Source organism: Chelonia mydas, chromosome 18 (assembly GCF_015237465.2).
Source record: "Chelonia mydas isolate rCheMyd1 chromosome 18, rCheMyd1.pri.v2, whole genome shotgun sequence".
Lineage (NCBI taxonomy): Eukaryota > Metazoa > Chordata > Testudines > Cheloniidae > Chelonia > Chelonia mydas.
This window is the reverse complement of record NC_051258.2, coordinates 21,649,691-21,676,981: the sequence shown is the minus strand read 5'-3', so window position 1 is coordinate 21,676,981 and position 27,291 is coordinate 21,649,691. Positions and strand designations below refer to the sequence as shown.

Genomic DNA, 27,291 nt, shown 5'->3' with positions numbered 1-27,291 from the left:
TTCCCAGGCCCTCTTGGGAGAGATGTGTGGGAAGTAAAGGGCTTTATACTTAATCCAGATAGATAGATAGTGGGAGGATGGACAGACAGCTAGATGGGGGAGTGGGGGGTATGGGGATGGATAGATTCTGCTTCTATCTATCTATCTATCTATCTATCTATCTATCTATCTATCTATCTATCTATCTATCTAGGTACCCCTGGTAGCCAGCGCTGTCCCAGCCTGGATCCCACCCCAGCAAGCCTTGCCCCTCGGGGCTGATTCTCTGTCAGATCCTCCCCCCGCCCCGCATTGTCCGGCGGCGTGGGGAGGCGATGGCGGCCTGTCTGTCTGTCTGTCTGTCTGTCTCGCGGCAGTTAGGGCAGCAGACGGGCCCCCACTGGCACGTGCCCCCCCTCCTGTGGCTGCTCCGGGGGCTGTCTGGGGCGGGGGTCGCCCTGGGACCGATTCCAAGGACGCGGGGGTGAAGCTGATCGCGGCCCCCGGGGCGCTCGAGGCGTTTGGCTTTGCGGAGAAGGGCTGAGCGCGGATTTCAGCCCCGTCTCTCTTCCAGCCCGCGGCTCTGTCACGGCCGGGGCTTGGCTGCAAGGGCTGAGGAGCGAAAGGAAAGAAACCCAGGGGGGAGCTTCTGGCTTTGCACAGGCTCGGCGAGCCGCGAACCCCGGACGGAAGCGGCTCCCCAGCAGCCCCAGCTGGGGGCTCTTGACAGCTCAGCAGCCTCTGACTGCCCCTGCCCTGCCTGGAGTGCTCGGCGCTGCACCGAGCTGGGAGCGCGGCCAGACGGTCCTGGGCAGCTCCTCGGGGTTGCTTCTGAGGCACAAACAATTCAGGAGAGCCCGAGGAAAGAGGAGTCCCCCAGGCAGCCGCCCGCGCTTGCATCCCGCCCAGCCCCCACTGGGTCCAGGGCGGAACAAGCAAGCCGCGGCCCTGGGCACACCGGAGCAGTCCCCGCCCCTCCCTCCCCAGGCACCCCCTGCCTTCTTCCTAGACAGGGGCGGGCAGCCCCAGGGAGCGCCCATCGCACCCCGAGGCAGCCTCAAGGCCCCCTCCGCTGGAGAGGAAAGGCGGCGGCACTGGGTGCCCACTACCGCCCCCAACTGCGGAGGTGTCTGCTGGGGGAGAGCCCCACTGCGCTCCTTCCCTCCTGCCACCTGCAGAGCCCCCAGCGGGGGTGGGCTTCGCAACCCCCTCCCCCAGCAATGGGGTTTACACCCCACTGCGCTGCATGGGTCGGAGCGACTGGCCCAGGCTCTCAGCAGACCCAGGCAGCGCCCTGCTGTTGCACCGGAGGCCCCCCCGGCTGCCCCCCCCCAGGAGTTGTAGCTTTTTTGTCAGTTGCTCGGGGAAGCGTCTGGGCGCGGCGCTATTGTCCCGGACCCCCCCCGCTGCCTCGGGCAGATGGCGGCGTGTTTCCTACCGTCGCCTCCATTCCCAAGAGCCCCTTCCGAGCACGGGGCCGGGGCATTAACTCCAGTGACCCCGGGACCTGTGTCCCCCCGGCCGCAGGCCCTCAGCGCCCCTTGGGCCTGACCTTGCCGCGATCCAACGCGCCCGCGCTGCCCCCGGCCGCCGCGGCTCTGGCAGCTTGGCGCCGCCCGGGGAATAACCTCGTTCGCCCGCGGGTCCTTTCGCCCTCCCCGGGCCAGGCCGGAGCGCGGTGAGGTGACTTCTCGGCCCTGGCTCCCCTCCGCCGCCGCGGACGGGCAGCCCCAGCCCCAGGAGCAAATCTGCCGGCCGCACCAGCCCAGCGGTTGTTGGGGGGCTGGATGCCCCCTTAGCTAGCCCTGGATACCCCCTTCGCTAGCCCTGACCCCCCCTTAGCTAGCCCTGGATGCCTCCTTAGCTAGCCCTGGATGCCCCCTTCGCTAGCCCTGACCCCCCCTTAGCTAGCCCTGGATGCCTCCTTAGCTAGCCCTGGATATCCCCTTAGCTAACCCCGGCCGCCCTCTTAGCTAGCCCTGGATGCCCCCTTCGCTAGCCCTGCCCCCCCCCCCCCAGCTAGCCCTGGATGTCTCCTTAGCTAGCCCTGGCCGCCCCCTTAGCTAGCCCTGGATACCCCCTTAGCTAACCTCGGCCGCCCCTTAGCTAGCCCTGCCCCCCCTTAGCTAGCCCTGACCCCCCCCCTTAGCTAGCGCTGCCCCCCCCTTCGCTAGCCCTGGCCGCCCCGGGGTCCCAAGTACCACGCTGGAGCTCAGGGCTCCGGGCTAGTGTCCGAACCCCGCCGCTCAGCCTCGCAGCCAGCACCGGGCCCAGCCGGGGCACCCCTGGGTGCCGGGGCTTAGCTCTAACCACCCGTCCCCGCACCGTCCCGTCTGGGCACGGCCCCCGCAGGCTGCTCCTCTTCTTCCCTGGCGCGGGGCTCCGGCGGGGTCGGACCTGGGGTCCCGCCGGCAGCCGCGTGAGACCCGAGTGGCTCCCGGTCGCCTCCGTGGGTCACATCCTGCGGCGCAGAGGCCCGGCGAGGGCGGCCGGAGACGGTCCCTGAAGCGGCCCCATCCGGAGGCTCACGCCGGGCCCTGCGCTCAGCACCCTGGACAGCAGCCCGGGCGGGCGGCGGCCGGGGCCGGGGGCTGGTGCTGACAGGAGACGCTGCTCCGGGGGAGCCTGGGCAAACTCTCCCCCCGAGGGCCAACCAGCTGTCTCTGTGCCCCCCCCCCGCCGGGCCTGGGGAGCCGAGAGCGGCCGGGAACCCCCAGCCCAGGGACCAGGCGCCGCTGCCCTCTGGCCCTGGACCTGCCATCACCCCACTGAGACTTAACTGTCCTAATTCCCAAAGATGTCCTGCCCAGAGAGAGGAAACCAGATGACATCACCCTTCCACTGGACGGAGCAAAATCCTGACCAGCACTTGGATGTGAGCCCCTTTGATGTGCCCCGTCCCCTTCCCTACCACACGGCTGTTCTTTCCCGTTTAACATGGTCTGTCTCCTGTCCCATAAGAGCCTGGCTTAGCCAAGCAAGACAATGCCACCTTTTGCAACACTGGTGTGATAATGTGAATGGAAAGACAAGCTAAATGTAATGCCTTAAACAGCTCAACGCTGCTGTGAAAAATAATACATAACAAATAGAAGAAATGGGGAAGTTGATAGTAATGAATATAAATCACAAGTAAAGAAATGTAGAAAATAAGGGAAGCCAAGGGACACAAGGAGAAATCAATGGCCAGCAAAGGGAAGGACAATAAGAAGTTTTAAAATCTAGTAGGAACACCAGGAATCCTGAGAATGGTATCGGTCCATTACTAGATGGAAGTGGTAGAATTATCAATAATAATGCAGAAAAGCCAGAGGGGTTCAATAAATATTTCTGCTTGGTACTTGGGGTAAAACAGCTGATATAGTCTCATCATATGGGGACGATAATACTCTTTCCATTCCACTAGTAACACTGAAGGATGTTAAACAGAAGCTACTAAAGGCAGACATTTAAAAATCAACAGGCCCAGATAACTTGTAACCAAGAGTTTTAAAAGACCTGGCTGAGGGCTTCGCTGGACCATTAATGTTGATTTTTCAATTCATCTCAGAGCATTGGGGAACTTCCTGGAAGAAAACTAATGTAATGCCAATTTTTTAAAAGAGTAGACCTGGGTATTTAAAGGCCTGTCAGCCTGGTAATGATCCCAGCCAAAATAATGGCATAGCTGGTACAGGACTTGATTACTAATGAACTAAAGGAGGGTAATATAATTAATGCAAATCAACATGGGTTTATGGAAAATGTTAGTTATTAAACTAACTTGATATCTTATTTTTTTAAATGAGATCACAAGTTTGGTCGACAAAGGTAATAGTGTTGATGTAATATACCTAGACTTCTGTAAGGCATTTGACTTGGTATCACTTGACATTTTGACTAGAAATCTAGAACTAGAACTGGAAAGAAGGCGCAGGCTTTGTACAGTGAGGGCCATTAATCACTGGAACAGCTGACCAAGGGTCCTGGTGGATTCTCCATCACTGACGAGTTTTAAACCAAGGTGGATGTCTTTCTGAAAAATCTGCTCCAGCGCTTCTTTGGGGCAGGTCTCTGGCCTGTATTAGACAGGAGCTCAGACTGGATGATCACAATGGTCCCTTCTGGCCTTAAAATGAGCTGCCAATGGCCGATAGGCCCTTGTGCTGGGTTGGGTCTCTCATTTTCCAGCAGCTAGGCCTCAGGAAAGAAAGCCCTCAAGACAGGTGCTGCCTTTTCTGTCTTCACGAGTCTCTTCTCCCTCGCCACCTTGTTGTGTCCTTAAAAGAGAGAGGATAGGCCTGCCAAACAGCCGCAGCAGCGGCTCAGAGCCCCTACCTTTCCCCCAGAAGGACGGTTAATGCACTTTGGTACCATAAGAGACTGTCAGACAAGGAGTTTCCCCTGTCAAGATTAGTCCCTGGCAGGAAGGGGTGAAGGGACACCGGCACCTGGCTGCATGGTTGCAGGTGCGGGACCCGTTTCCCTCCCGGCTGACTGGTAGCAGTTAACTAAGGGGCTTTGCAGCCGCTAACCGTCCTTGGGGGAGCTGTCCACCCCCCTTGGCAATACAGGCCCTCGCTCAGCGCCCTCCCCGGACCCTCCCCTCGCGGGGCAGCAGGTGGTGGTTTGAAGCGCTGCCGAACGGCCCCCCCGCCAGCCCCACTGGGCCGAGCTCACCCCCGGGAGGCCAACACCCCGGCGGTGCCGCACAAGGGCCCGCTGCTGCCCGTGCCGGGGTGCGGGTCAGAGCCCCCCTCCCCAGGCAGGGGGTGACCGGGGCTGACTCCCTGCGGCTCCCAGCGGGGGCAGGGACGGAACCAGCAGCCGGGCGGCGGGAGACGGTCCCTGAAGCGGCCCCCTCCGGAGGCGAGTGCGCGGCCCTGCGCTCAGCACCCTGGACAGCAGCTCGGGCGGGCGGCGGCCGGGGGCTGCGCCGGGGGAGCCGGGGCGAACCACCCGTCTCTGTGCCGCCCTGTCCCGCCCGCGCCTGGGGAGCCGAGGGAGACGCCGCCGGCCCCGAGGGGCGGCCCGGGGAGCGGCCGCTGGTCCCGCGGGTCGCTGTGCGCTGAGCGCGGCGCGGGCAGCTCCCGTCCGCGGGGCCCGGAGACAACACGCGCCCGCAGCAAAGCGTCCCACATGCCGCGCAGACCGGCCCCAGCCAGGGCCCCCGCGTGTCCGGCGTCCCCCCAGCGGGGCTCCCCGAAAGGAGCTTTGTGCCCGCACTAGGTCCACCCGCGTCCTAAACTGCGGAGACGCCTGCACAGAGCCGTGCGCGTAGCACGTGTCCGGAGAGGACCCCCCGAATACACCGGCCTGTGTCTGCAAGTACTTATGTGCACATCTCCGTCGGGGGACTGGGGGGCGGGCCGGGCACGAATCCCGAGCGCTTTCCCAGGCGGCGCGTAATGCACGCTGCAGAGCCGTCGGAAAGCTGGCGCTGGCTGTGGGAGTGGGGGCAGTGCTGGGACTGGGGGCAGTGTGGGGCTGCTGGGTTTCCCTGGCACACCCACTCGCACCCCGCGAGGCGGACAGACCAGAGCCCGGCAGGTGATGGGCCGGGCTGCACGCTAACCTGCAGCCAGTGTCCAGAGCTCAGTGACCTGAGCCCAGGACACAGCAGATGGGGCGGCTGTTAATTGGCGGGGCCTCCTTCAGGAGCCAGCCCTGCCCCGGGCGTCCCTCCCCAGCCCTGTAACAAAGGCGAGAGGCGGGGCCCAGCGGAGGCGGCTCCATAAAAAGCTCCAGCCCAGGCTGGGAGCACGATTCCGCCTCCAGCAGCTCTGCCCGGACCGAGCTCCAGCGATCCTGCCCCTGGACCTATGTCCCCACGCAGCGCAGCGCCCGAGGCGGCGCGGAGCTACAGCTCCAGGCTGGGGGCGCACAGGAAACCCGGGGAGGCCACTGAGCTGCGGAAGGTGAGCGAGGGTCGCGCTCTAGCACTGGGGTCCCCTCGGATCCGCCCCCACATTCCTCGGCCTCCGCACCCCCCATGTAGCCCCCGCCTCCCCTGAGACTGACCCGCGCGCCCGCCTTGTGCCCCCGCTGCACCGGAACTGACCCGTGCCCTTGTGTGCCCGCAGACCCTCAAGCCGCTGATGGAGAAGCGCAGACGAGCCCGCATCAATGAGAGCCTGAACCAGCTGAAGACCCTCATCCTGCCTCTCATCGGCAAAGACGTGAGTACCAGCAGCCGGCACCGCGCTGCGCCCTGACCTGGTCCCCCCAGAGCCGGCACCGCGCTGCGCCCTGACCCCCCCCGCCAGGGCCGGCACCGCGCTGCGCCCTGACCCCCCCCCCCAGGGCCGGCACCGCGCTGCGCCCTGACCCCCCCCCCGCCCCAGGCCTGCACCGCGCCCTGACCGCGTCCCCCCCGCGGCCGGCACCGCGCTGCGCCCTGACCCCCCCCCCCAGGCCTGCACCGCGCCCTGACCGCGTCCCCCCCGCGGCCGGCACCGCGCTGCGCCCTGACCCCCCCCCCCAGGGCCGGCACCGCGCTGCGCCCTGACCCCCCCCCGCCCCAGGCCTGCACCGCGCCCTGCCCGCGTCCCCCCCGCGGCCGGCACCGCGCTGCGCCCTGCGCTCTCCCTCCTGCGCTCTCGGGGCCCGCACGGCGCTGCGCGCTGCGCTCCCCGGGCCGGGCGCCGCCTGACCTGTCGCTCTCCCGCAGAGCTCGCGCTATTCCAAGCTGGAGAAGGCGGATATTCTGGAGATGACCGTGCAGTTCCTCAAGGAGATCCCGGTCCCCTGCCCTCCCGCCCCAGGTGAGTGCGGGCTCCTCCCAGCCCAGACACCTGCGCGCAGCCGGGCCCAGCGCGGGACAGGGCCAGCTCCTCAAATCGCTCGGCCTGGGGAACCCCCTCCCTCCCCGGGAACCCCCCCAGCCAGACCACGTGTTCCTCCTGCTCCCCGGAGTTCCCCTTCCTTTATCCCTTGCCAAGGATCGGACTCTATTGACCTGCCGCTGCAGCCCTGGGCCCCTCTCCATGCCAGGGCAGGCTCCCCTTGTACCCGCTGGGACCGGACCTCTCCCTGCCACGGGCTGGCCAAGCCCCCCTGCCAAGGCAGCCCTGGCTCCGCGGCTGAGCACTGACTCGCTGTCTCTCTCCTCCAGACCCAGCCGAGAGTTACCGCGAAGGATACCGAGCCTGCCTGTCCCGCCTCACCAGCCTGCTGGCAAAGTCCCACCTCCTGGGCAGAGACTCCGGCAGCTGCCTGCTGGAGCACCTGCAAAGGACCAGCGCTGAGCCCAGCAGCTGCCAGGACTGCAGCAGCCCCACGGACTCGTGCCCAGCCTGGCAGAGGGCAGGGCCAGCCAGCTTGGCCAGGGGGCTGCGGGAGGCCTCGCCTCCCCACCCCCAAGCTGCAAACTCGGGCATCTGGAGGCCCTGGTAGAGCGGTGGACTCTGCGCACATCTGCCTGTACATAGGGGAGCCCAGCTATTTATTTGTACATTGATTGCCCTCTTCCCCCCACCCCACTGTAAATATCCCTGTACAGCCCCTGCCAGAGCCCCGCCCGGGCCAGGACAGCTCAGCACTTGGCCCCATGTGGGTGACAAGGCAGTGGGGTGAAGCAGAAACCCAAAGGGTGTCTCCTGGGCCTGTGAACTGCACACTGCTTGCTTGGCCACAGGCTGACTGGCCCTTGCTCTGGAGTCATTGGAGTTTAATATGCGGGAGACACTTTATATTTTCATACAAATAAAATGCTCTGACTGAAGCAATCTGGCCTGTGTGGTGCCTGGGCATGAACTAGCCCTGTCGCGCCCTGCATTGCCAGCTGGGCGGGTGACCCCGTGCGGGGAAAGCCCCAGGCCGAGAGCCGAAGCTGCCCTGTGTGCCTTGGGGGGCTCCTGACATCCAGGGGTGCACAGCATGGAGAAGCTGCCCCCTGCAGCAGAGGGGGAGCAGGGCTGCAGTGGGCCTGGGGAGTGTGTGGCTGCTGGCCCAGGCACTGCAAGTCCCCTGCTGTGAGGATGGCCAATCCCTGGCACTCAGCTGGGCGGATGACGCATGGGCACATGACCCGTTGCCTTCTGGGTACGGCGAGTGGATGGCTCCCCATGTGCACCAGTCACCACTGAGCAGTGGCACCAGTGAGGGATGACAGTGCTGCCCTCTTCCACTGACATTTCTGCCACCCACCAAGGTATCGCTATGTGGCATCCTGGTCAGGACACTAGTCTGGGCCTAGTGCCCGTCGGGTGGATGCACACGGCCTCTGGCTAGAGGATGGGTCTAGTGATGGTTCATAGGCAGGGGGGTGCATGGGGATGTTCCTCCTGAGACCGAAACAGGTACCCGGACATGGGGGCAGCGAGCATTATACTCTGTGCCGAGATCTGAAGATGGAAAGTGCTGAGTCTGATTCTGCAGGCCAGGGCCTAGTACTCCTGTTCCTCTGCAAATGGGGCCACCCCTGGCCACTAGAAGTTCTGTCGGGTTAGAACGGAGGAGGGGGAGTACTTAACGGGGAAGCTACAAGGGAAGTAAACATTGGTGGGAATCCCTCTGCCTCACTGCTGACCCCCTCTGACACAGGGGCAGCTGTGGTCCAGCGGCTTGTATTGGGGTGAGAAGTCAGGTGCCCTGGGTTCTCAGCTTGGCTTTGCCACTGGCTCAGTGCATGACTATACCCAAGAAACTGAAACCTGTTGGTGCCTAAACACAGTGGTTCCAGCAGTGGGATGGAGGCCCACCACTGCTGACAATCAGCTCCTTGTTTAGGTCACTTGAGGCAGCCAAGTTTGAAAATGTTGGCATTTATCTGACTCAGTTTCCCTAGCTGTAAATTGTGGCTGATAATACTTACTCACTTTTAAGTGCTTTGGATGCAAGCCTGCCTCTCCCCTGCACACTCCCCCACCCCCAGTGCACATTATTATTGCAGTGTTAAAATCCAGTTTCTCAGCTCTAAGGTTACTTGTAGATATTATTTTTTTATGAATCAGAAATCCCAAGGTTTTCTCTTTTATAACCAAAAACTGGCCTGGCAGTTTCCAGTGAAACACTGCCTGCCTGAAGGGTTTGTCTGCTCACCAGTTTTGGTTCTCTGTAGTTGGTGGGCTCACGAATGTGAGTTTTAGCCCTTTTGGAGTCCAGGAGCCTAGAAAGGTGGCAGAGATGGCTGCTTAGCTTTGGGGGGGTTGGAAATGCTAATTAAATTAAATCAGATTAAAATTCCCAGCATCTGTGTTAAGAGAAATGAATGCTTTTCTTGGGAAGAATATTCCTAGCCTGTCCTAGTATGGGTGTGAAACACGTTTACTATAAAGTCAGTCCTGCAAACCCGCTTCCAACCTGCTCTCGAAGGAGAAGGCCCTGAACAGCAGCAGCATCCTGATAGCTGCCCGAATGTGTCTGAGCAGCTGCTGCCCCTCAGCCCAGCTTCAGCCAGGCATCACGCTAATTACGTCAACATGCTGCAGCACAAACTCTCTCCCTGATGCAATGCTCTGGCATCTCCCGTGTTGTTCAGCTACTAAGGTCATGTCTGGTCTTGTCCCTAACCTTGCAGGTTGGCAAACCAGAACCTTTTTCAGGCCTTGAATTTACCTCCTGGGGGACCCTTGCAAATACATGGCCATGGCAGGGCAGGGGCATGACTGTAGCATAAACCTGCTATATTGCTATGAGGAGATGGACCACCCCTTCCTTTGGGGAGCATGGTCCTCGGTACGCAAGCACTTCCAGCTAGACAGGCCTGGAGGTGGCAGACACTTGTAGATCTCTTTATGAGGGGAAGCAGATTGGTACAAACCAGACAAACAACCTGCCCTAGTAGGCTGGGCCCAAGGGCAAAAGGGGAGGGAATCTGAAAGTTACACCAAACCCTGCAGTTTCTGGAGACTGAGTCAAATTCTGTCCAGGCCTGAGAAGTTTTTAGTCCCTCCCATAGCCAGCCACTCACCTAAAAACCAGGGGAGCTGATCTCAAATGCTGTGGGTTTCTTCCCTGGGGCACAGCAGAATCCTCACCCTGGGACTGCACATGGTGCAAGGGACCTGAGCTGCAGACCCCACAACCCACCATGTCATTCCTCCTCTTTCTAATTACAGTCCAATCACCTCCTCCTCTCCCGTGTGAGGGGAAAGACTCCAGAACCTCTTGGGCCAACATTCTCCCCCAGGCAGCGTGGAGCTGAGATGGGGCACTCCACATGGCATGCACAGGCCAGAGTTCTGACACCGCCCGCCCGCATCTCTCTGCTCACAGGTACACAGCGCCTCTGTCTCTGCCCACAACAGCGGGTGGCTGGCGCAGTAGCTGTGTCTCTATCAGGGCCAAGCAGCAGCACTGGAGCCATACACTCCTAGGGCAGTTAATGGCTATTCGCTCTCCCCACACTGCCCTGCCCACCCCCCGTCTTTCCATGTAATGCTCACCCATGCAGCTTGTGGGCAGGAGGTGTAGCAGCTGCATGTCAGGATGCAAACATTTCCCCTCTCTGTGCTGCTCCCATCCATACTGCAGACCCAGCTTGTGGGTCAGGATCTTCATGAGCTCTCTCAACCCAGCTACCAGCTCAGCTCTCCAGGTGCAAGGGGAGGTTGAAGGAAATTATTGTGGCCCCGGAGAGCAAGGAGTGTCTGGACGCTCTGGTGTCTTGGGGAGGTTGGAACGGTGTGTGGGGAAGGATGGCCTTGTGCTTAAGACACTGGACAGAGATGTGTGTTCAGTTCCTGGCAAGAGACACCCTGTGTGAGCCTGGCCAACTATCACACATGTAGTCAGGTGCCCCCTCGTGGCATCTCACCAGGCTGCTGAGGGCACCCATCTTACTGGGTTTTGCGGAGTCTGAACTGAGTCCAGGCAGGGTCCCTGGGTGCAGAGTTCCTCCTGGGTTCAACTGCCTAGCTCCTGTTCCTAGCGCAGACCCTCAGTTCCCCCCATAGCCGAGACACAGCCTTCCTCAGCACTCCAGGCGGGTCCACAGGCTAACAGATAGTCTCCGCAGAGCGTTCCACAACACTGCGACTTTTGCTTTAAGGAGATAAGAAATATACTGATCTATGTCCTCTGGGCATTTACCTGCTTCAGTTTCCTTACCAGCCTGGAGCATTTTTTAGGTTGGCATCCTCTGAGATGTCCATGACCCTTCTGTTGCAGCTCATGGCTTGAGTTCTGAGCCAGGGAGCCTCTTTCTCCCTTTAGGGCCACTCGCTTTCTCTGACCTTGGCTGGTTCCACAGCTAAATCCAACCCCTATGTTCCATCTCTTTCTCTCCTGCCCAAAGCTTCCTGTATCTGAGTCCCTTGAGTTTAGAGTCCCACCATCAATACCTGGTTTTTTTGTCCTGCTGCTGTTAATTTCCACTCCCCGCCCCAAATTCTAGCCCCCCTTCAGAGAAGCTGGAGGAAGTGGCTTTTCCCAGTTCCAGCTAACATCCTTAGCATACCTACTGACCTGCCAGAGTATAGTCATTACATCTAACTACTCTCCATTGTATCTAGTCTGGGAGAAACATGCTTTCAGGCTTGTCAGCAATGGTGGATACATCTAGACACAGAGGCATTTTATGTTACATCAGTTTTCATAAGGACAACTGCACAATATCTTAAGTTGTACAGACAGATTCCCCAGATCATCACACCAAGTCACTCCACCACCCTGGGACTCAGTTCCTCACCTGTCAAATGGGATGTCAGAGGGTGACACTGGCCCTTTAAGGGGGAAGAGGCCAGTGCACCTGTGGCTGGTCAGCTGACCCCCCACCCCCTCCAATTGACCTTAAAAGAGGGCATCTGGGCTGCAGGGTGAGGAGTTCAGCAGGATAAGAGTGCTGGTGGCCAGGGGAGTTGGAAAGCAATGGAGAGGGCTACTGAGAATTGTTCAGGAGATGTGGAAGAGGGAGCTGATTTTGGATGGGAGCTGAAACAGAGCTGCTGGTGAGAACTGACTGATGTTGGGGACCCCTGTTGAGTGGAAGGTTCAACCTGTGGCCCTGGACAAAAGGCTGGGGGAAGCTGAGCCTAGGAGCAAGAGGCTGTCCCTGGAGGGCTGTGCTCTGAGCAGGGGTAGAAGTCTCAGCAGGGTGGCCTGTGGAGTGGAACAGGGTGGGGGCCCCTCTCTTGTGGGACCTGACTTGGGGGGTTGTGGTAAGAGTCCAGAGTGTGGTTGCTCTCTGGTTGGCAGCCTGGAGAGTGAGGCCCTGGATCAGGGGGGAAAGGGACTGGGAACACAGTGCTGCTATTAACTCCTGGATAGGTGACCTGGATGCATTGCCCCTGAAGAGGTGAATAGAGGAACTGCTGTACCCCTTTGGGCTTGTCAAGAGTGGTGTTACTATAAAAGCTTGGGGAGCTGGTCTATGTAAACTATGCCCAGAGATGAGAGACTATATCTGACACTGAGATGCTGTTCCTTAATGGGCAAACAAGGGGAAACTGAGGCAGGTACTCCAGTGATGTCAAGGCTTGCTGCAGGAGAGCACCACAGGCAGGGCACTTTCACACAGCAATAAGGATCCTCCCACTCTGGGTGTGGCTGGTGTATCCTGAGTGCAAGCTGTCTGGGGCAGGCTGTACAGCACCCTGCACTATGGGGGCCTGATCTCACCTGGGACCTCTAGGTGCTATTGGGATATGTAACAAATGTGTGAGCCCCAGATGTGATGGGAACTCCAGGAATCTGCCTTCCTAAGGACCAGCTGTGGGTCACTCTCCTGCTGTCGATGGGCTGAGCGCCTTGCTGTGGGGAAATGCCGGTCACCGTCAGTGGACTGCAGGGCACTAGGCGAGGCTGTGCATTGCACCAGGAAGCTGGCTGGAACTGGCACTAGCCTCTGAGGGAGCTCTTGCCCTTCCTGCTGGGAAGTGACCCCACCACTGTGGTGCGGCTCCGGGGGAAAGGCCTGGTGCTAACACAGCACTAGCTGGAGGGAGAATAAGGCCACAGCACTGCAGGGGAGGTGCCAGGAGAAAAAAGCACTTCTTCCCAAAGCTCTCCCCATCATGGCCCCCTGCTTTGATTTAGTTAGTCTCTGAATATGCACCAAGGGTCTGATTTCCACCCCCCCCGAGGTGTGAACATGTGACTCCCTTGGGCTCTAAGTGGAGTTACATGTGCTTAGGGCTTCTGACAATCGGGCCCTAACCATCTCCCGTAGCTGGGCCCATTTGGCCTGGGCTCAGTGCAGGTGCCATCAGATAAGAGGGCTTTTGCATTGGCTTGGCTCTGCAATGGGAGAGGAGTTGATCCCTTTGAGAGGAAAGGTTTTTATTCCATTTGAATGCTGGGCTAGCAGGGCACCATGGTGAAGGCTAGAATGACTACTCTCTGTGCAGACTGACCCTGGGTGGCCAAGTATCACTTCATGTGGGATGATATCCATCTTTAGAGCATTCATGTCCTAGGAATGGCATCTTTGCAGGGCTGGAGAAAGTGACCCTGACACAGGAGAATTCCCCTATGGGCATCTCTGAATTTGTTTGCTCACTAGACTGTTGGGTATTTGAACAGATGATTCCAAATGCAGAGAGCGAGCAGCCTACAGGAGGATGTCAGCCACTCCCAACAATTAATTGCTCCAAACAATCTGCCTGCCTGAAGATAACCCCCATTCTGGGCACACCAGAGATGCAGAGCCGCCTTAGACTGAGTTCTGACTGATTTGCTCCTGGCCAGTAAAGAACATATGAGTGTATGTATCCATGATGGGGAGAAAAATCCAGCCCACACAGAAGGTTGCTGCTGAGCTTCCTTACTGATATGCTGCAAACTCCTCATTCAGTCACAGGTCTGGGAGCCGGCAACACTGGAGTTCTAACCCCAGCTCTGACACCAATGCCCTCTCTGGTGTTGTACTAATCACTTAATGGCTCTGCCTCCATTAAAGGAGAATGAGACTTGCCTACCTCCCAGCGGTGTTGTGGGGGTTAATTAATGTTTGTAAAATGCTTTGAAGCAAAAAAACTCTACCTAGTGTTAGAGGACACAGCCTGCTTGCCAGACACAGGTAAATGGTTCTAATGTGAATTAGCACTTGGTTAAGAGTTTATAATTCTCAGAAGCTTTGAATGTTCTCTGATCATTTTATTTCTTTGCCATCTACCAGTAGAAAGCTTGTACTACTGTCAAGCTGTCCTGAAGTGATTCAAGAGCATGAACACCAACCTCCAGGGCAGACTGTTAAGAATCAGGGCACAAACACCAAATTAGTGGTGAGTTCTATACTTAGATTTCACCAACCAATTATCAAGTGTAACTCTTCAGGCTCCATAACCGCTTAACCATGCGTCACAGACAGTGCCCTGAGGTACTCTGGTCTGTCTTGCTACTTGGGGTAATCTTACCTTTGTGATAGAAGGTCCCTTACATCAAGGCTCACAGCAGTAATTCAGGTTACTCCCAGCCTCAAAGCACTAGTCACTTACCCCAGGTTGATTGCATTTTAGATCTCACACCAAAGACCGCTTTTAGAGAATCCTACTGTGATGTTGCGCACTATGATTTTATAAAAATATGCTAATGAGTGAATATAACAAATATGCTTCATACAAAAGGTCTCTTGTAAGGTATTACAAAGCTTATAATCTACTGAGTGGTCATCCTATTTGTATAAATGTATTGTTCTTGTACCTGAAACTAGAAATATGAAATATAACTGAGGTCCTGTTGTAGTTATGCGAGGTGGCTGGGAATCTTGATGGGCCCCCATCAGCCAGGACAATTGACAGTGGATGGCTCTGTTTGCAGGCAGGCCTTCCTGTGTGTCAGGGCAGGAGGAATGAAGGCTGGGGGGTGGGGGGGGAGTCTCACAGGACCATGTCACCTGGTACTGGAATCCATCTTAAACCTGGTGCTTTTCCATTTAGAAGGAGATGGGGGGGCGCCCAGAGACATAAGATTCCCACCTTGTGCCAAAGCCATATAAGGGGGTGGAACAGAACAAAGGGGGTGGCCATCATGAGAAATCCCCTAGCTACCACCTGAGCTGGAACAAGGGCTGTATCAGGGAAAGGATTATGCCCAGACTAGGAAGGTGTTTCAGTAAGATTCTTTCACAGACTGGATATCTCTGAGGGTGAGATTTTTATCTGTATTCAGTCTTATTGTTCTAGGCTTAGACTTGAGTGTTTTTATTTTATTTTGCTTGGTAATTCACTTTGTTCTGTCTGTCACTACTTGAAATCACTTGAATCCTACTTTCTGTATTTAATAAAATCACTTACTTATTAATTAACCCAGAGTATGTATTAATATCTAGTGGGTGCAAATTGCTGTGCATCTCTCTATCAGTGTTATAGAGGGTGAACAATTTGAGTTTACCCTGTGCAAACTTTATACAGGGTAAAATGGATCTATTTGGGGTTTGCTCCCCACTCGGAGTTGGGCATCTGAGTGTTAAAGACAAACACTACTTAAGTTGCAGGAGAAATTCTACAAAAAATTCCCACTGTGGTTACCACCAGCTCTGACAGTCCTGGAGGCCTTAGTGCAGATGGGACACTAGCTGTGGCTGGTGATGTAAATACCATGCTCAGGATCTCACCAAGCTGAGCCTGATTTTCAGGGGGGGCTGGGTATGCAAAACTCCAGCTGACTCTGCAAGGAACTGCAGGTAGGTGCTGGGCACCTCTGAAAGCCAGGTCTTTGGTGCTTAACCTTGCTGAGCCAGGGGAGCAATGGTGGGGAATTTTAGCCCATCTTCCCTAGGCCTGACAGAGCTCCTTTGACAATGAAATGCTAGTGGGGGTTCAGACTCATGAGCCAAAAGGTTTTGTTCAGTGCAGGTGTCTCTGCAGACAATAGAAACCCTTAATTAACAATGAGACATGGCAGGGAGAGGCCACCACTGCAGGCCTCAGGTAGCATTACAAGTCCTGGAGCTGAGGGCAAGTAACTTTCATCAGAGCACAAAAGGCCAATTACTCTCCAGAAGTGGGGAGAGCCACCTCCTCTGCTGATACAAAGCCCCTGAGGAGAGAGGTCTGCTCCAGCTGTGTGCTAGGGGTCAAAGGTGTCTGCCACAGTTGTGACATCACTGACAGCCAAGCCCAGAGTCACCTGTGTCTGGAATGCTTCTGATTATTTGGAGCAAGGCCACAAAGCCCATTTATTCTACCAGCCCAAGAGCCCTGTGCAGTAGGCCAGTGCCCAACCCACTGCCTAGACCGGCCGCCACAGCAACTCTGCCTGAAGCTGTGACCTGTGGGACATGGCTGGTATTCCCAGCTGAATGTTCAGCCTCTCCCAGGGAATCTGAAATACTCCCCTGGAATTTGACAGCTGGGAATCTTCCCAAGCCAGGGAGCAGCTGTTTCTGAGGGACTATTTCAGCCTTATTGTTTTTTCTGGCTCCTGCTTTTTACTCAGCATCCAAGGCAAACCCACCTTTTACACAGGGTTGTTCCTGTGGTGAGTTTTTGTCTCTCTCACTGGAAAGGAGGCCACCAAGTCCCAGCTCCTAGCTCAGGATTTCTTTGCATCCCTTGAGGGGATATTGTGATGTGGGCTCTGTACTGAAGGACTATATTGCTGGAATATAAAACAGAGCACACCACATGTCAACAGCATGTTGGACAGTCACTGGGTTTCTCCTGTTCAGTTCTCTCCTGCCAGTGGTGGGTTAGTCACAGGGCCCATCTGTGGGGCCCCCTCAGAAAAATGGAGGAGCTCTGGGTGGGCTGAGCATGACAAGCCCCTGCTCCCTGGCAGGAGCACTGGGGGATCGGGTGGGGAGGGGCCCCCACTTGCTCTGGCCCAGGGCTCCACAAACACCTAATCTGAAGACTCTCTTGAGATATTTGTCTCCCTGCACAAATGATCCAGAAGGTCAAACAGACTGTGAAGGAATGTACAAGTGAAACAGCTTCTCTGCAGCCCTGGCTGCCAAGCACTCAGACGCACTGCATGTTGGCACTTGTAGCCTGACTCTGGCACAGGGAGAAAGAGGTCAAAATATGAGTTTCTTTAGGTGTGGGTAAGATGGGTAAATAGCTCATTACAAGGGGTAACTAGGCAAATTCTGCTCCATTCTATCTGAGTTTCTTGCTGCCTTCAGTGGGGATACCCTGAATTCACCCTAATGTAACCCAGAGCAGAATTTGACCCTATATTCCCTTTGTCCATCACTGGGTATAACCACCTTGGCAATCCCATGGAGTGTGCTCAGTCCACGTGCAGGACTTCCACTGAAAAGGAAAGGCCCTGTGTATGTGGAAAGAGCAAGCTGTAGCCATTCAGCTCTGACCTCCTGGGGCAATGGGACTGCAGACATCTAATCAACATCCATGATGCTGCACCCACTTGCACCGGGACTGAATGTGCATGGCGTCTGCACTCTGACCGTGGGAATCCTCCGTATGCTGAAGACTCCAACCCTCTCTCTCATTTCCTACAGCTCTGACAAATGTAAAGACAAACCAGAACTTTCCTGTCTGCACTGGGGCTGTCTCTCTGTCTCTGTAAAAGATGGGCACACATGGGTCTGTCCACCTCTGTGAGCCTGATAATCTGTCAGTGTCTCGCTCTCTGTTGCCAGGTGTCTGTTGGTGTCTCTGGCTGCGGGCGCTCCTGGATGGGAGCGGTGCTCTGTTCAGCGCTGCAGGGCTCCAGAGAGCTGCCCAGACTTGCAGCACAGAGACCAGCAGCTCAGCCACCCACGGTGGCTCCCAGTGAGTAAGCAGTTTCGCTCAACGTTTCCAGGGTGCCAGGCCACGCCTCGGGCACTGCAGGGATTGGTAACAAGTCTTTCAATAATAGCTTCACAAGCGTGGGAAAGGAGCGTGGGGACTTGGCCCTGACACACGCACATGTCTGGGTGAGCGTGTCTCACTTCCACCAGGCTCCTGCAGGAAGCCGCAGGTGAGTGCTGCTCTTGGCAGCACTAGGGCAGAGCAGTATCACACGGTCCAGCTCCCCTTGCACAAGCAAACCGCAGTGAGACCGTGGCAATGCACCGGCACCTCTGGTCAGACGTGGATCTGATGGCTGGTCCCCTGCTCCCGGCCAGTCTAGCATCGACTGCAGAGGCCACGTGACGCAGGCCTGCGAAGAGCTATGCAGACTGCAAACTCAGAGTGGGGATTGCCTCTTGCTATGTGTCTGCACGTTGGGGTTGGGGGCTTCTCGGTCCTGTTGTAACACACACAACAGTAGCACTGCTGGAAAGTGCAGTGTCTCTGCCGGCTGGGCATCTCCAGCCCAGCACCCTGCCCCACAGGGAGCTGCCCGTTCTGCATGGCATGGGGTCAACGTGCTGCAGAGACGGCTGCCGCAGGTGGTGCCTTTGTCTGAGCCTGGCTCCAGATACTGCAACTACTGCTCCCTGGAAGGGCTACAGAGCAAGAGCCTCCCAGCAAGTCTGAACACCTGGGAGGTGACTGTCCCCACAGCACCGGGATCCACTCCTGGGGCCAGGGGAGCCAGCTGCTACCACAGCATGGCCTGTCTTTGTGACCAGATTCCTGGGGGCCCTTTGTGTGTCCAGGGATCTGTGTGTAGAGATGGGTCTAGGGACATATGTGCCCCTCTACCCAGCCTCCTGCCCAGTGAGCAGCAGTGACTGCTGAAATACTGACGTGGCCTGCAGCCGCTGTGGAAAGCACCCTTTAAGGGTGGCTTCCTGCAGAGCAATGAGCAGGGGAGTTCCTTAGCACTATGAAGCTGTACTTCCAGGCAGCTGGAGGGGCTTTGGGGTCCCCATGCTGATGGCCTGGGTCCCCAAGGATTCCTGCACTCTCCTGGTTCTGGGGAATGGAAGCCCCTGCTTGTTCTGCAGGAGATATGAACCTGGCCCCTGTGAGGGAAGGATCTAGGGAGCATCACAAGGATTTCTTTCCCCTCCTGCAGGCCTTTCATTGGAAGACGGTTGGACTGGTATGCAGAGAGAGCGAGCCCCAATCCCCATATGATCCCAGTGATCTAGGGGCAGGAGAACAGGTGTGTCAGGTGAAATTTGCTTCCTCCTCCTGTGCTGGCATTTAGAACCAAACCTGAGCCAAGCCTTGGTCATGGGTCTGAAATGCTGGGATGTTTTCTCTGCTAGTTTCCAGCTGGACCAGAAGTGGAAGTGGCAGAAATCTTCAGAGGAAACCTAATCTCAGGAGTCCTCCAGCCCCAAACCAACTCTGGAGAAGTTTAGCTAAAGTTCAGAGAAGTGTTGGAATTTTTGGGTCCTTATCCAGAATAGACTGAACTTTTCCCATTGCTAAGCCAGAGCCTTTTCCATATTATTCCCTGACGTGTGGGGAGGAAAATCAGTGGTGCTCCTGCCACGGGGCAAAGGAATAAAAAAAAACTGGAGTTCAAAGGAACAGTCGGAAGCTGACCTGGAAATCTTCTGCCAGGGAAACTCCCATAATGAGCATCACACCATCTTCATGCATAACCCCTGCAGCCTGACAGCGTCTCCCTGAGCCTGCGAGTGGAGCTGGGATCACAGTTTCGGTCTAGTGTGTCTTTCATAATCCATTAATGCATCTGAAACTCAATGCAAACAGCTTTAACAAATGAGATCCCTCCAGGAGTTCAAACTGTCATGAGTTGGTGCATGAAGCCTATGTCAGCTTGCCCTAAGGGTACTCAAACTATATAATTACACCTTGCCTCTGCTCGTCTAACACTAGGCGAGACGTGGGAAAATTAGAGTGAACCTTACACCTGTGTTTCCTTTTAACAATGTTTTCCAGGTGTGAATGAGTGACAGGGAGACGCTGTCAAGGTGGGTAGGCCAGAAATTTCACTTATCTCCTTTAAAGTCTCAGTAATGGTCTCTTCTTCCGGTCATGCAGTCAGAGCCTGCCCAAGACAATATGCCTGCCCAGGCAGCTGCCTAGTTTGCCTGTCTAGAGTGGACCCTGTAATGCAGATAAAGCCAGGTCTGATAATGGTGCTTTGGAAAAGATCAAGGTCTGGGATGTGTCTTTGATAAGCAGTGTGTGCATTGGTAGTGCAATGATCCACCAGGGTCTGGTCCCTCCAGAATCTCGATTACATGGATTAAGAAAAGGAGTACTTGTGGCACCTTAGAGACTAACCAATTTATTTGAGCATGAGCTTTCGTGAGCTACAGCTCACTTCATTACATGGATTGCTTTTCCTTTTGTGCTTGCATCGTTCTTGAGCCTGTTTTGTTCGCTGGCGCTTAAGTGACTCTTTGCCTTAGCTAGACTAGCTTTCCTCCCTCTCACCTCTTACTTCTGCTGCCACCAATGCTGCTCCACTAGAGTAGCACTGGAGGGAGCCCTAGTATAGATCAGATGCTGGCATTTTTACCTCCCTGAGCCTGGTGATAAAAAAGCCTGTAGGAACCCTGTCAGCACTAGCACGGCCAGCATTGACACTAGTCGTAGAGCTGAAACAGTGACAGCAACGCTGAGAATTTGTTTGGAGGAAAAGCTCGGCTTTCTATGCTTTCTGCTAAGTGCTAATGCATTATAACCTAGGGATAGAATGTGATTAGAGCAGGGGCCAGAGCTGGGAATCAGGACTCCTGGGTGGAGTTCTTGGCCAAATACCTTTGGTCACTAAGTCTTGACAATCTGGGTTTGAGTGTAAGTGTGTGCCCTTCCAAGAATGGTCTGATAACCAATGAAATGTAATAAGACTGGTAATTGCTTAAAAGGATTGGATGGTGCCATTTCATTCCCTGTAGAAGGAAAATTTGTGTAAGAGCAAGTCTGCATGTCCAGACAGTCACAGTGGATTTGGGTGCATGCTAACCAGTAAGCCTCTAGGTGTTGTGAATCAGGACACGAGCTGGCCATGTCCAGTAAGAGGGGTGGAACCAGTGGGAAAATTTCTCCTTAAGTGATTCAGCCAGAAGAGAGAGCTGGCAATTTGTACAGAACCATCTGCCAGAGCTCCTGGCTATTTAGATTTGATACATGACTCACAGTACGGTGGAGGTGGAACTTCCAAGGTTCAGCAGGTTGCAGAATTCACCATGTTCCTTTGCAAGCACACACAGTGGAGACTTTCTTTAAGTATTAGGAGACATTGTATTTCAGGTTTTCTCAATTACATTTGTTTGCAGTGGGACTGTACATGTACTTTTCAGGTTCCATTTTATGTAAAACGTTTTACAGCAAATTAACACTGCTCATTGTCAAAATCCGACAGGGAACTCCTAAGGCATGATGGAATACAACTTAGCATGTAAGGCTGCAGACTTAGCAGAGAGTCCCTTTATTCTCATGTGGTTCGATGTGCCGTATTGCACTGAAACTCACTTACTTTTCCCTATTTTCCTTACATATATAGATCTTCTTGTGAAACCCAGAGGAAAGTTCACTCACCCAGGTTGTGCATATAACATGTCTTCTCGGGATTTTTGGTTTTAGAAAAAAGAATGTACTTTAATGTTTTACTGTTTGTTCTAGAGCCCCCCCCCCCCCCGTGAAACACATGCCATATGGGACATATCTCCAAATACTTTGCTGGAAATGTCACCTGTCCATTTCTGGAACTTCCCCTCCCCCCTTCCCAACTCAAGGGGTTTTTTGGCATTTATTTATAATTAAGCTGTTTGCTTTAATCACAAAAGGGATTGCATTCAATACCTATGTTGGGGTGCATCTTAGTACAAAAATATTTTTCTGTGTGTTGCCCACATATCTGATTGATTCCTTGGCATGCTGCCTAGAAATACCACACTTTTTTCTCCAGATGACTTCAGCATAGATAGGTGTATTTTATCCTACTGCATTATGATTCAGTCTGATGAAGATACAATGGTAGGGTGCCCTGAACACTTGGGTGAGGTAGATTAGTGAGATAATGCATGTTCTATCAAGTCAAGAAATCCAGCAGCTTTTCAGATTGATCCCTGAGATATGCATTGTTGAGAGTCAACTCCCAAAGGAGGGGTTTCTGAAAGTACCCATATCCTCTCCTCCTGGCACTTAGGTGTTGAAGACCTCCCCACTACCACATTCCTGCCATTCCCAAGCCAGAAATTCTGTATCCCTTCACTCTAGCGACATCTCCTCTGTTTACACTGGCCTTTCCTGCTTCTCATGTGTTATGCGTATCCTGGTTTAGCTCAGGATCTGCCTAACCAAGGGCAAGACCCTGCCTGGAGCCCCCACAGGCGCCCTAGACAAGAGCACTGAGGGACTGGGGCTGGAGGCCCTCTGAGGAATATTAGATTTTGGAGCCAGAATTCCTGCAGGTGGCAGCTGCTTCTTTTTCTTCCCTATGCCGTTTAGTCCGTGTCTCTTGCTAGTGTATAAAGAGGCCTGTGGAAATGGGTTTTTACTGTTATGGGCAGCTGCCCAATAGGAAGTGTGCTGAGACCACTGACTCATTTCACAAAGGCTGCCAGTTGGATTCCAGCCAGTTCCCTGTGTCACTACAAATCCCAGAAGCTTTTCACTCCCTCCACTTCAGGCAACTTGATTTTCTGAATGAAGCTAGGCCAATGGCTTGTGGAGCGGTGTGTGTTACTAAGCACATTCATTCTTTGCTTCTCCCCTTTCCAGGGTTGGAAGAGACTGACACGCTGAGACCCCACGGTGATTCCTGGCAATCAGCTGAAATGGTGAGAGGAAGACCCCTTGTGCCCCCTGAAACCCCAGCCAATCCCCCCAGAGTACATGAATAAAATGTACAAACTCAAAATCATGCAACCTCCCACAAGCAGAGCTTTTACCCCAAAGATGAGAAGTGTCAGACTCCATGGACTTAACTATCACTTTCTGTGGAAGGCATTCAAATACTCTGGTGATAGGCAGCAGTGCAAAGCAGTAAGATAGACAGGCAGGTAGACAGATATACTGTGAGCGGTGTAGGTTCTGCTTCTTTCCCATGGATCTTTCCACTGAAGTTCTTAGAGTCTTAAATAAAATGCAAACCATGCAAATGAAAACAGACCAACTGTGAATCAGTACAAATAACTGGCATTTTAGAAAATGAAAGAACCACTAAGGCCTTAAATAATAGATGAGGCAGAGAAAAAGCCACAAATAGACATGGAAAAGAAGTGCAGTTTTAACACAAGATGGAGACCGATTGCCAAGTCATGGCTGCTTCTGCAGAGGATACAGCATAGCACAAGAAAGCTAACCTTGTGCCGGGGAGGTGCAAGTGAGTTGCAGAGGGCAAGTACTTATAAACTGGCTGTTTACAAAAATCATAAAGCCTGGTCTCTTTTCTGCCCAGGAATCAAACTTGTTAAACAGAAGTAAAATGTTCTAACTGAAGGGCCTGGTTCACTGCTGTGGTACCCCACTGGAGTTACATTGGTGTAAAACTGGAGTAACGTAGCAGTGAGCCAAGCCCCCAGAAATGTAGAGAAGAGGGAGGGAATGGTGTTAGTCATTTCATAGATTTCAGAGTAGCAGCCGTGTTAGTCTGTATCCGCAAAAAGAAAAGGAGTACTTGTGGCACCTTAGAGACTAACCAATTTATTTGAGCATAAGCTTTCATGAGTTACAGCTCACTTCATTGGATGCATTCAGTGGAAAATACAGTGGGGAGATTTATATACACCGAGAACATGAAACAATGGGTGTTACCATACACACTGTAACGAGAGTGATCAGGTAAGGTGAGCTATTACCAGCAGGAGAGCGGGGGGAGGGGGGGGGGAACCTTTTGTAGTGATAATCAAGGTGGGTCATTTCATAGTCCAGTTACAAGAGTCTAATGTGAGTGAGATGAGGAGAAAGGGAGAGTTCCCAGCAACGTTTGGAAGGAGACATTAGCTTTAGATGGAAATATCCATCCAGTCACCTTATGGCCCATTTCTGCAACAGTCAGTCACTGTGAGTAGCACTTAGCTGCACCGGTGTCAGTGGAGCAGTTCACTTGTAAGAGTGATCGTGACCCAGACTCAGCCAGGCTTGCAGAAACTGGCCGCTAACTAATGCTGATGCCAGCGGTATTGTAATGTAAACTACAACTCTGGAAAAATGATGATTTTGGGGTCTCCTTTGTGCCTATGTATAAGATGTCATAGTGGATTCAGCCAGTCTGAGGATCCAGAGAGCATAATACTACTGTCCTTCACATTGCTTTCCAGCTGGGGCCAGTTATCATTCTGGAAATATAAACACAAAATCTTTCTTCTGGTCTTCACCTGTACCACCTGCTCCCTGATGCGGAATCCCTCTAGAGCTGTCTGTGTTATGGTTTGGAGTATGAGTCTCTAGCAAACATTTAAGCCTTGGGCAGGAATGCTTAGCAGAAATATGAGGTGCTGTGTAGACTTCTCTTTGTTTGAAATCAAATTTCAATCACTTTCAACAATGACTATTCAGCAGCAAGTGCACTTAGGGACAGACTCTGCTCTCGCACTGGTGTGAAACTGGAACTACCCCATTCAAGTCAATGGAGTCTCTAAGCTATTCCTCCTAGTTGTTGAAAACTGGTGTCAGTTATGAAATGACAATAGGTCAGCTAGACACCAAGAAGCAATTAATGACTTTCAATTTGGAATTCCTACGGAGTAGCGTTCTTTGTCTGTCAGACAATTAAGAACATTAAAGTCCCACTCTTGGTTCTAGTTATGTGGATTGTGTTGCTATGTTCCAAGAAAAGACAGAAGCAGCTTGTTAGTGTTTGACTTGTGATCTAAAAAGTTAATCCTAAGAAGAGCAGCCCTGAGCTGCATAGTGACTTTCCTGAAAAGACTGAGGAACTTGGTGTGGCAGAAATTTAATACGCAAAGTGAGTCATTCATTTTTATTTCTTGTTCTTGGAACCAGAGCATTGTGCTTCACCCTGATGAGATCATTCTATACCCTGGGTGCACAGGTCACACGGGTCAGATGGCAGCAGTGACATTTCACACAGGTGTGAGATCAGACTCTAGGTGTCTCTGTTGGACCGTATCACCTGAAGCAGCATGCACACACTCCCTGCACTCCACGCTGTCTGAAAAACGACTGGTGACTGCCACCCTTTCACTGAGGGGAGGAGAGCAGGGCCAGAACTTGACGCCCCTCTAAGAATGACAATTTTGTGTTACTAAGGGAGTTGGTCAAAACTTGGAATTTCTGTTTGGTGGGAAATGTCATCGACATGGAGATATTATGCAAACAAAACTGGTTTTGTTTAAATAGTTTTGTCTGATGAAAACCTGGTTCAGTGAAAATTTTCTAATCTTCTCTAGTTGTAAATTGGTTAGCTGTTGTCATGCCCCTCGCATGTCACTTGGTACAGTCCCAGTCACCCAAGTGTGACACAGATCTACTCTCCCCTCACTTTTGTGGCTGACACCTTTGACTTCAGATATAAAGACTAATGGGTCTATCAAGGTTCCTTCCCCACTTTGAACTCTAGGGTACAAATGTGGGGACCTGCATGAAAACCTCCTAAGCTTACTTTTACCAGCTGAGGTTAAAACTTTCCCAAGGTACAAACTATTTTACCCTTTGCCCTTGGTTTTCCACTGCCACCACCAAACGTTTCTCTGGGTTCCTGAGAGAGTGTTGTTTGGAAACGTCTTTCCCCCCAAAAAATCCTCCCAACCCTTGCACCCTACTTCTTGGGGAAGGTTTGGTAAAAATCCTCACCAATTTGCATAGGTGACCACAGACCCAAGCCCTTGGATCTTAGAACAATAAAAAAAAGCATTCAGTTCTTGAAAGGAAACATTTTAATAGAAGAAACAGTAAAAAGAAAAGGATCAGCTCTGTAAGATCAGGATGGTAAATACCTTACAGGGTAATCACATTCAAAACATAGAGAATCCCTCTAGGCAAAACCTTAGGTTATGAAAAAGACACACAGACAGGAATATTCATTCTATTCAGCACAACTTATTTTCTCAGCCATTTAAAGAAATCATAATCTAACGCATCTCTAGCTAGATGACTTACTAAGTTCTAAGACTCCATTCCTGTTCTGTCCCCGGCAAAAGCCTCACCCAGACAGACACAGACCCTTTGATGTTCTCCCTCTTCCCAGCTTTTGAAAGTATCTTGTCTCCTCATGGGTCATTTTGGTCAGGTGCCGCCGAGGTTATTCTAGCTTCTTAACCCTTTACAGGTGAAGGGTTTTTTCCTCTGGCCAGGAGGGATTTAAAGCGGGTTAGCCTTCCCTTTCTATTTATGACAGGGTCGGAGCTACTTACACCACAGGGAAGAATCCCGCACCATCTTCGCTGTCCTGCATGAAGAATCGTCTGCGTCCTCCTCCGTTCGTGTCTTTGTTCCACGTTTGGGCCGGGGGGTGAGAGCCAGGGCTGCCCACGGACACGGCTGCCTGGAAGTCACAGGGACAAGCACCCTCAGTAGCCACCTTAGACGGACGGGGTGGCTCGCTAGGCGGATGCAGCGATCAGCTGGACAGACACGCTGTGTGGGGACTGAGGTGCCGCTATAGGAGGCAATTTACCGTTAAAAGATGAGCTGTAAGGGAATGATCACGGTGACCCGGAATCGCAGCCCTGCGGGGGTGCGTCCGCCCGACGAGGCCCCCCCTTCCTCTCTTCCCGGGGGCCGCGGCTACGTTCACACTTAACACCCTGCAGCGGCCCGGCCCCGATGCGGCCTCTGGCTAGGGCGGGGGAGGGCCTCTGCCGCTCCTGTAGTTAACCCACCGCCCTTCTCGCCGCCTAGCGCCGTCTACACCAGGGATTCGGTCGCCTTAACTACGTCGGTGGGGGGGGTTTCCACCCTGCGGGGAGACGACCGGGGCCAGGGTGAGGGTCCGGCGCGGCCCCCCCCACCCCCCCCGGAGCTGGCCCCTCGTGACGTCACACTGGGGCGGGGGGGACGCAGCACCGTGACCTCACGCTGCGCGGGGCGGGGCTCCTGGGCGCCCGGAGCCGGCCGGGGGCGGGGCCCGCGCCGCGCGGGGGGGGCGGGGCCCGCGCCGGCCCCGCCCCCCATTCATTGCCGCCGGCTGCCGGAGCGTCCGCGGCCGCGCCCAGATCCGCCGCCATGGCCGCGCGGGGATCCGCGGGCGCCGGCCCGGCCGCCATCCAGCTCAGCAGGTGATGGGGGGGCCCGGGGTGTCCCTGCGCCGCCGGCCCGGGGCGGGGGGGCACCGCACCCCGGGCGTGAGATGGACCCGTACCCGCTCCCCCCGCCCCTGTGTGTGTGTGGCCGGGGGGGGAGGCGACAGCCCCTCCCCCCCCCCCCGCAGCCCCTGCGTCCGTGTCCCTGTGTGTGTCTGGCGGCAGCCCCCCCCCCCCCGCACCGCCTGTGTGTGTCCGGGGGGGGCGGCAGCCCCTTCTCCCCCCCCCACCACAGCCCGTGTGTGTGTGTGTGTCCGGGGGGGGGCGGCAGCCCTTTCTCCCCCCCCCACAGCCCCTGTGTGTGTGTGTGTGTGTCCGGCGGCAGCCCCTTCTCCCCCCCCACCACAGCCCCTGTGTGTGTGTGTCCGGGGGGGGGCGGCGGCAGCCCCTTCCCCCCCCCACCACAGCCCCTGTGTGTG

At 54.8% G+C, this 27,291-nt stretch overlaps 2 protein-coding genes and 1 long non-coding RNA gene across 4 annotated transcripts in view; all 3 read left to right on the top strand.

Annotated features, from left to right (window-relative positions):
* Nucleotides 1–5,739: 5,739 nt before the first annotated feature.
* Nucleotides 5,740–7,879, top strand: HES2 (hes family bHLH transcription factor 2). The gene is made up of 4 exons (XM_037881404.2): nucleotides 5,740–5,876; nucleotides 6,042–6,137; nucleotides 6,629–6,722; nucleotides 7,073–7,879. Exons 1-4 carry the CDS (start codon nucleotides 5,781–5,783, stop codon nucleotides 7,351–7,353), a joined length of 567 nt encoding a protein of 188 aa, XP_037737332.1. The 5' UTR covers nucleotides 5,740–5,780; the 3' UTR covers nucleotides 7,354–7,879.
* Nucleotides 7,880–11,721: 3,842 nt separating this feature from the next.
* LOC122463279 lies at nucleotides 11,722–26,107 on the top strand. Its single transcript, XR_006286473.1, has 3 exons — nucleotides 11,722–11,849; nucleotides 22,389–22,447; nucleotides 25,969–26,107. It is a non-coding gene; the product is annotated as an uncharacterized LOC122463279 (long non-coding RNA).
* Nucleotides 26,108–26,773: 666 nt separating this feature from the next.
* ACOT7 (acyl-CoA thioesterase 7) overlaps nucleotides 26,774–27,291 on the top strand; it is a 112,403-nt gene continuing 111,885 nt past the window's right edge. For both annotated transcript variants that reach the window (XM_043531835.1, XM_037881278.2), the window contains exon 1: nucleotides 26,774–26,848. In XM_043531835.1, coding sequence (XP_043387770.1) covers nucleotides 26,796–26,848 — 53 coding nt within the window. In that variant the 5' untranslated portion in view covers nucleotides 26,774–26,795. The remainder of the gene's footprint in view (nucleotides 26,849–27,291) is intronic.

Coding starts and splice junctions, on each gene's coding strand:
- HES2 (XM_037881404.2), top strand. CDS start 5,781: ATGTCCCCACGCAGCGCAGCGCCCGAGGCGGCGCGGAGCTACAGCTCC. Junction 6,138..6,628: donor TGCCTCTCATCGGCAAAGAC/GTGAGTACCAGC, acceptor GCTCTCCCGCAG/AGCTCGCGCTATTCCAAGCT. Junction 6,723..7,072: donor CCCCTGCCCTCCCGCCCCAG/GTGAGTGCGGGC, acceptor TCTCTCCTCCAG/ACCCAGCCGAGAGTTACCGC.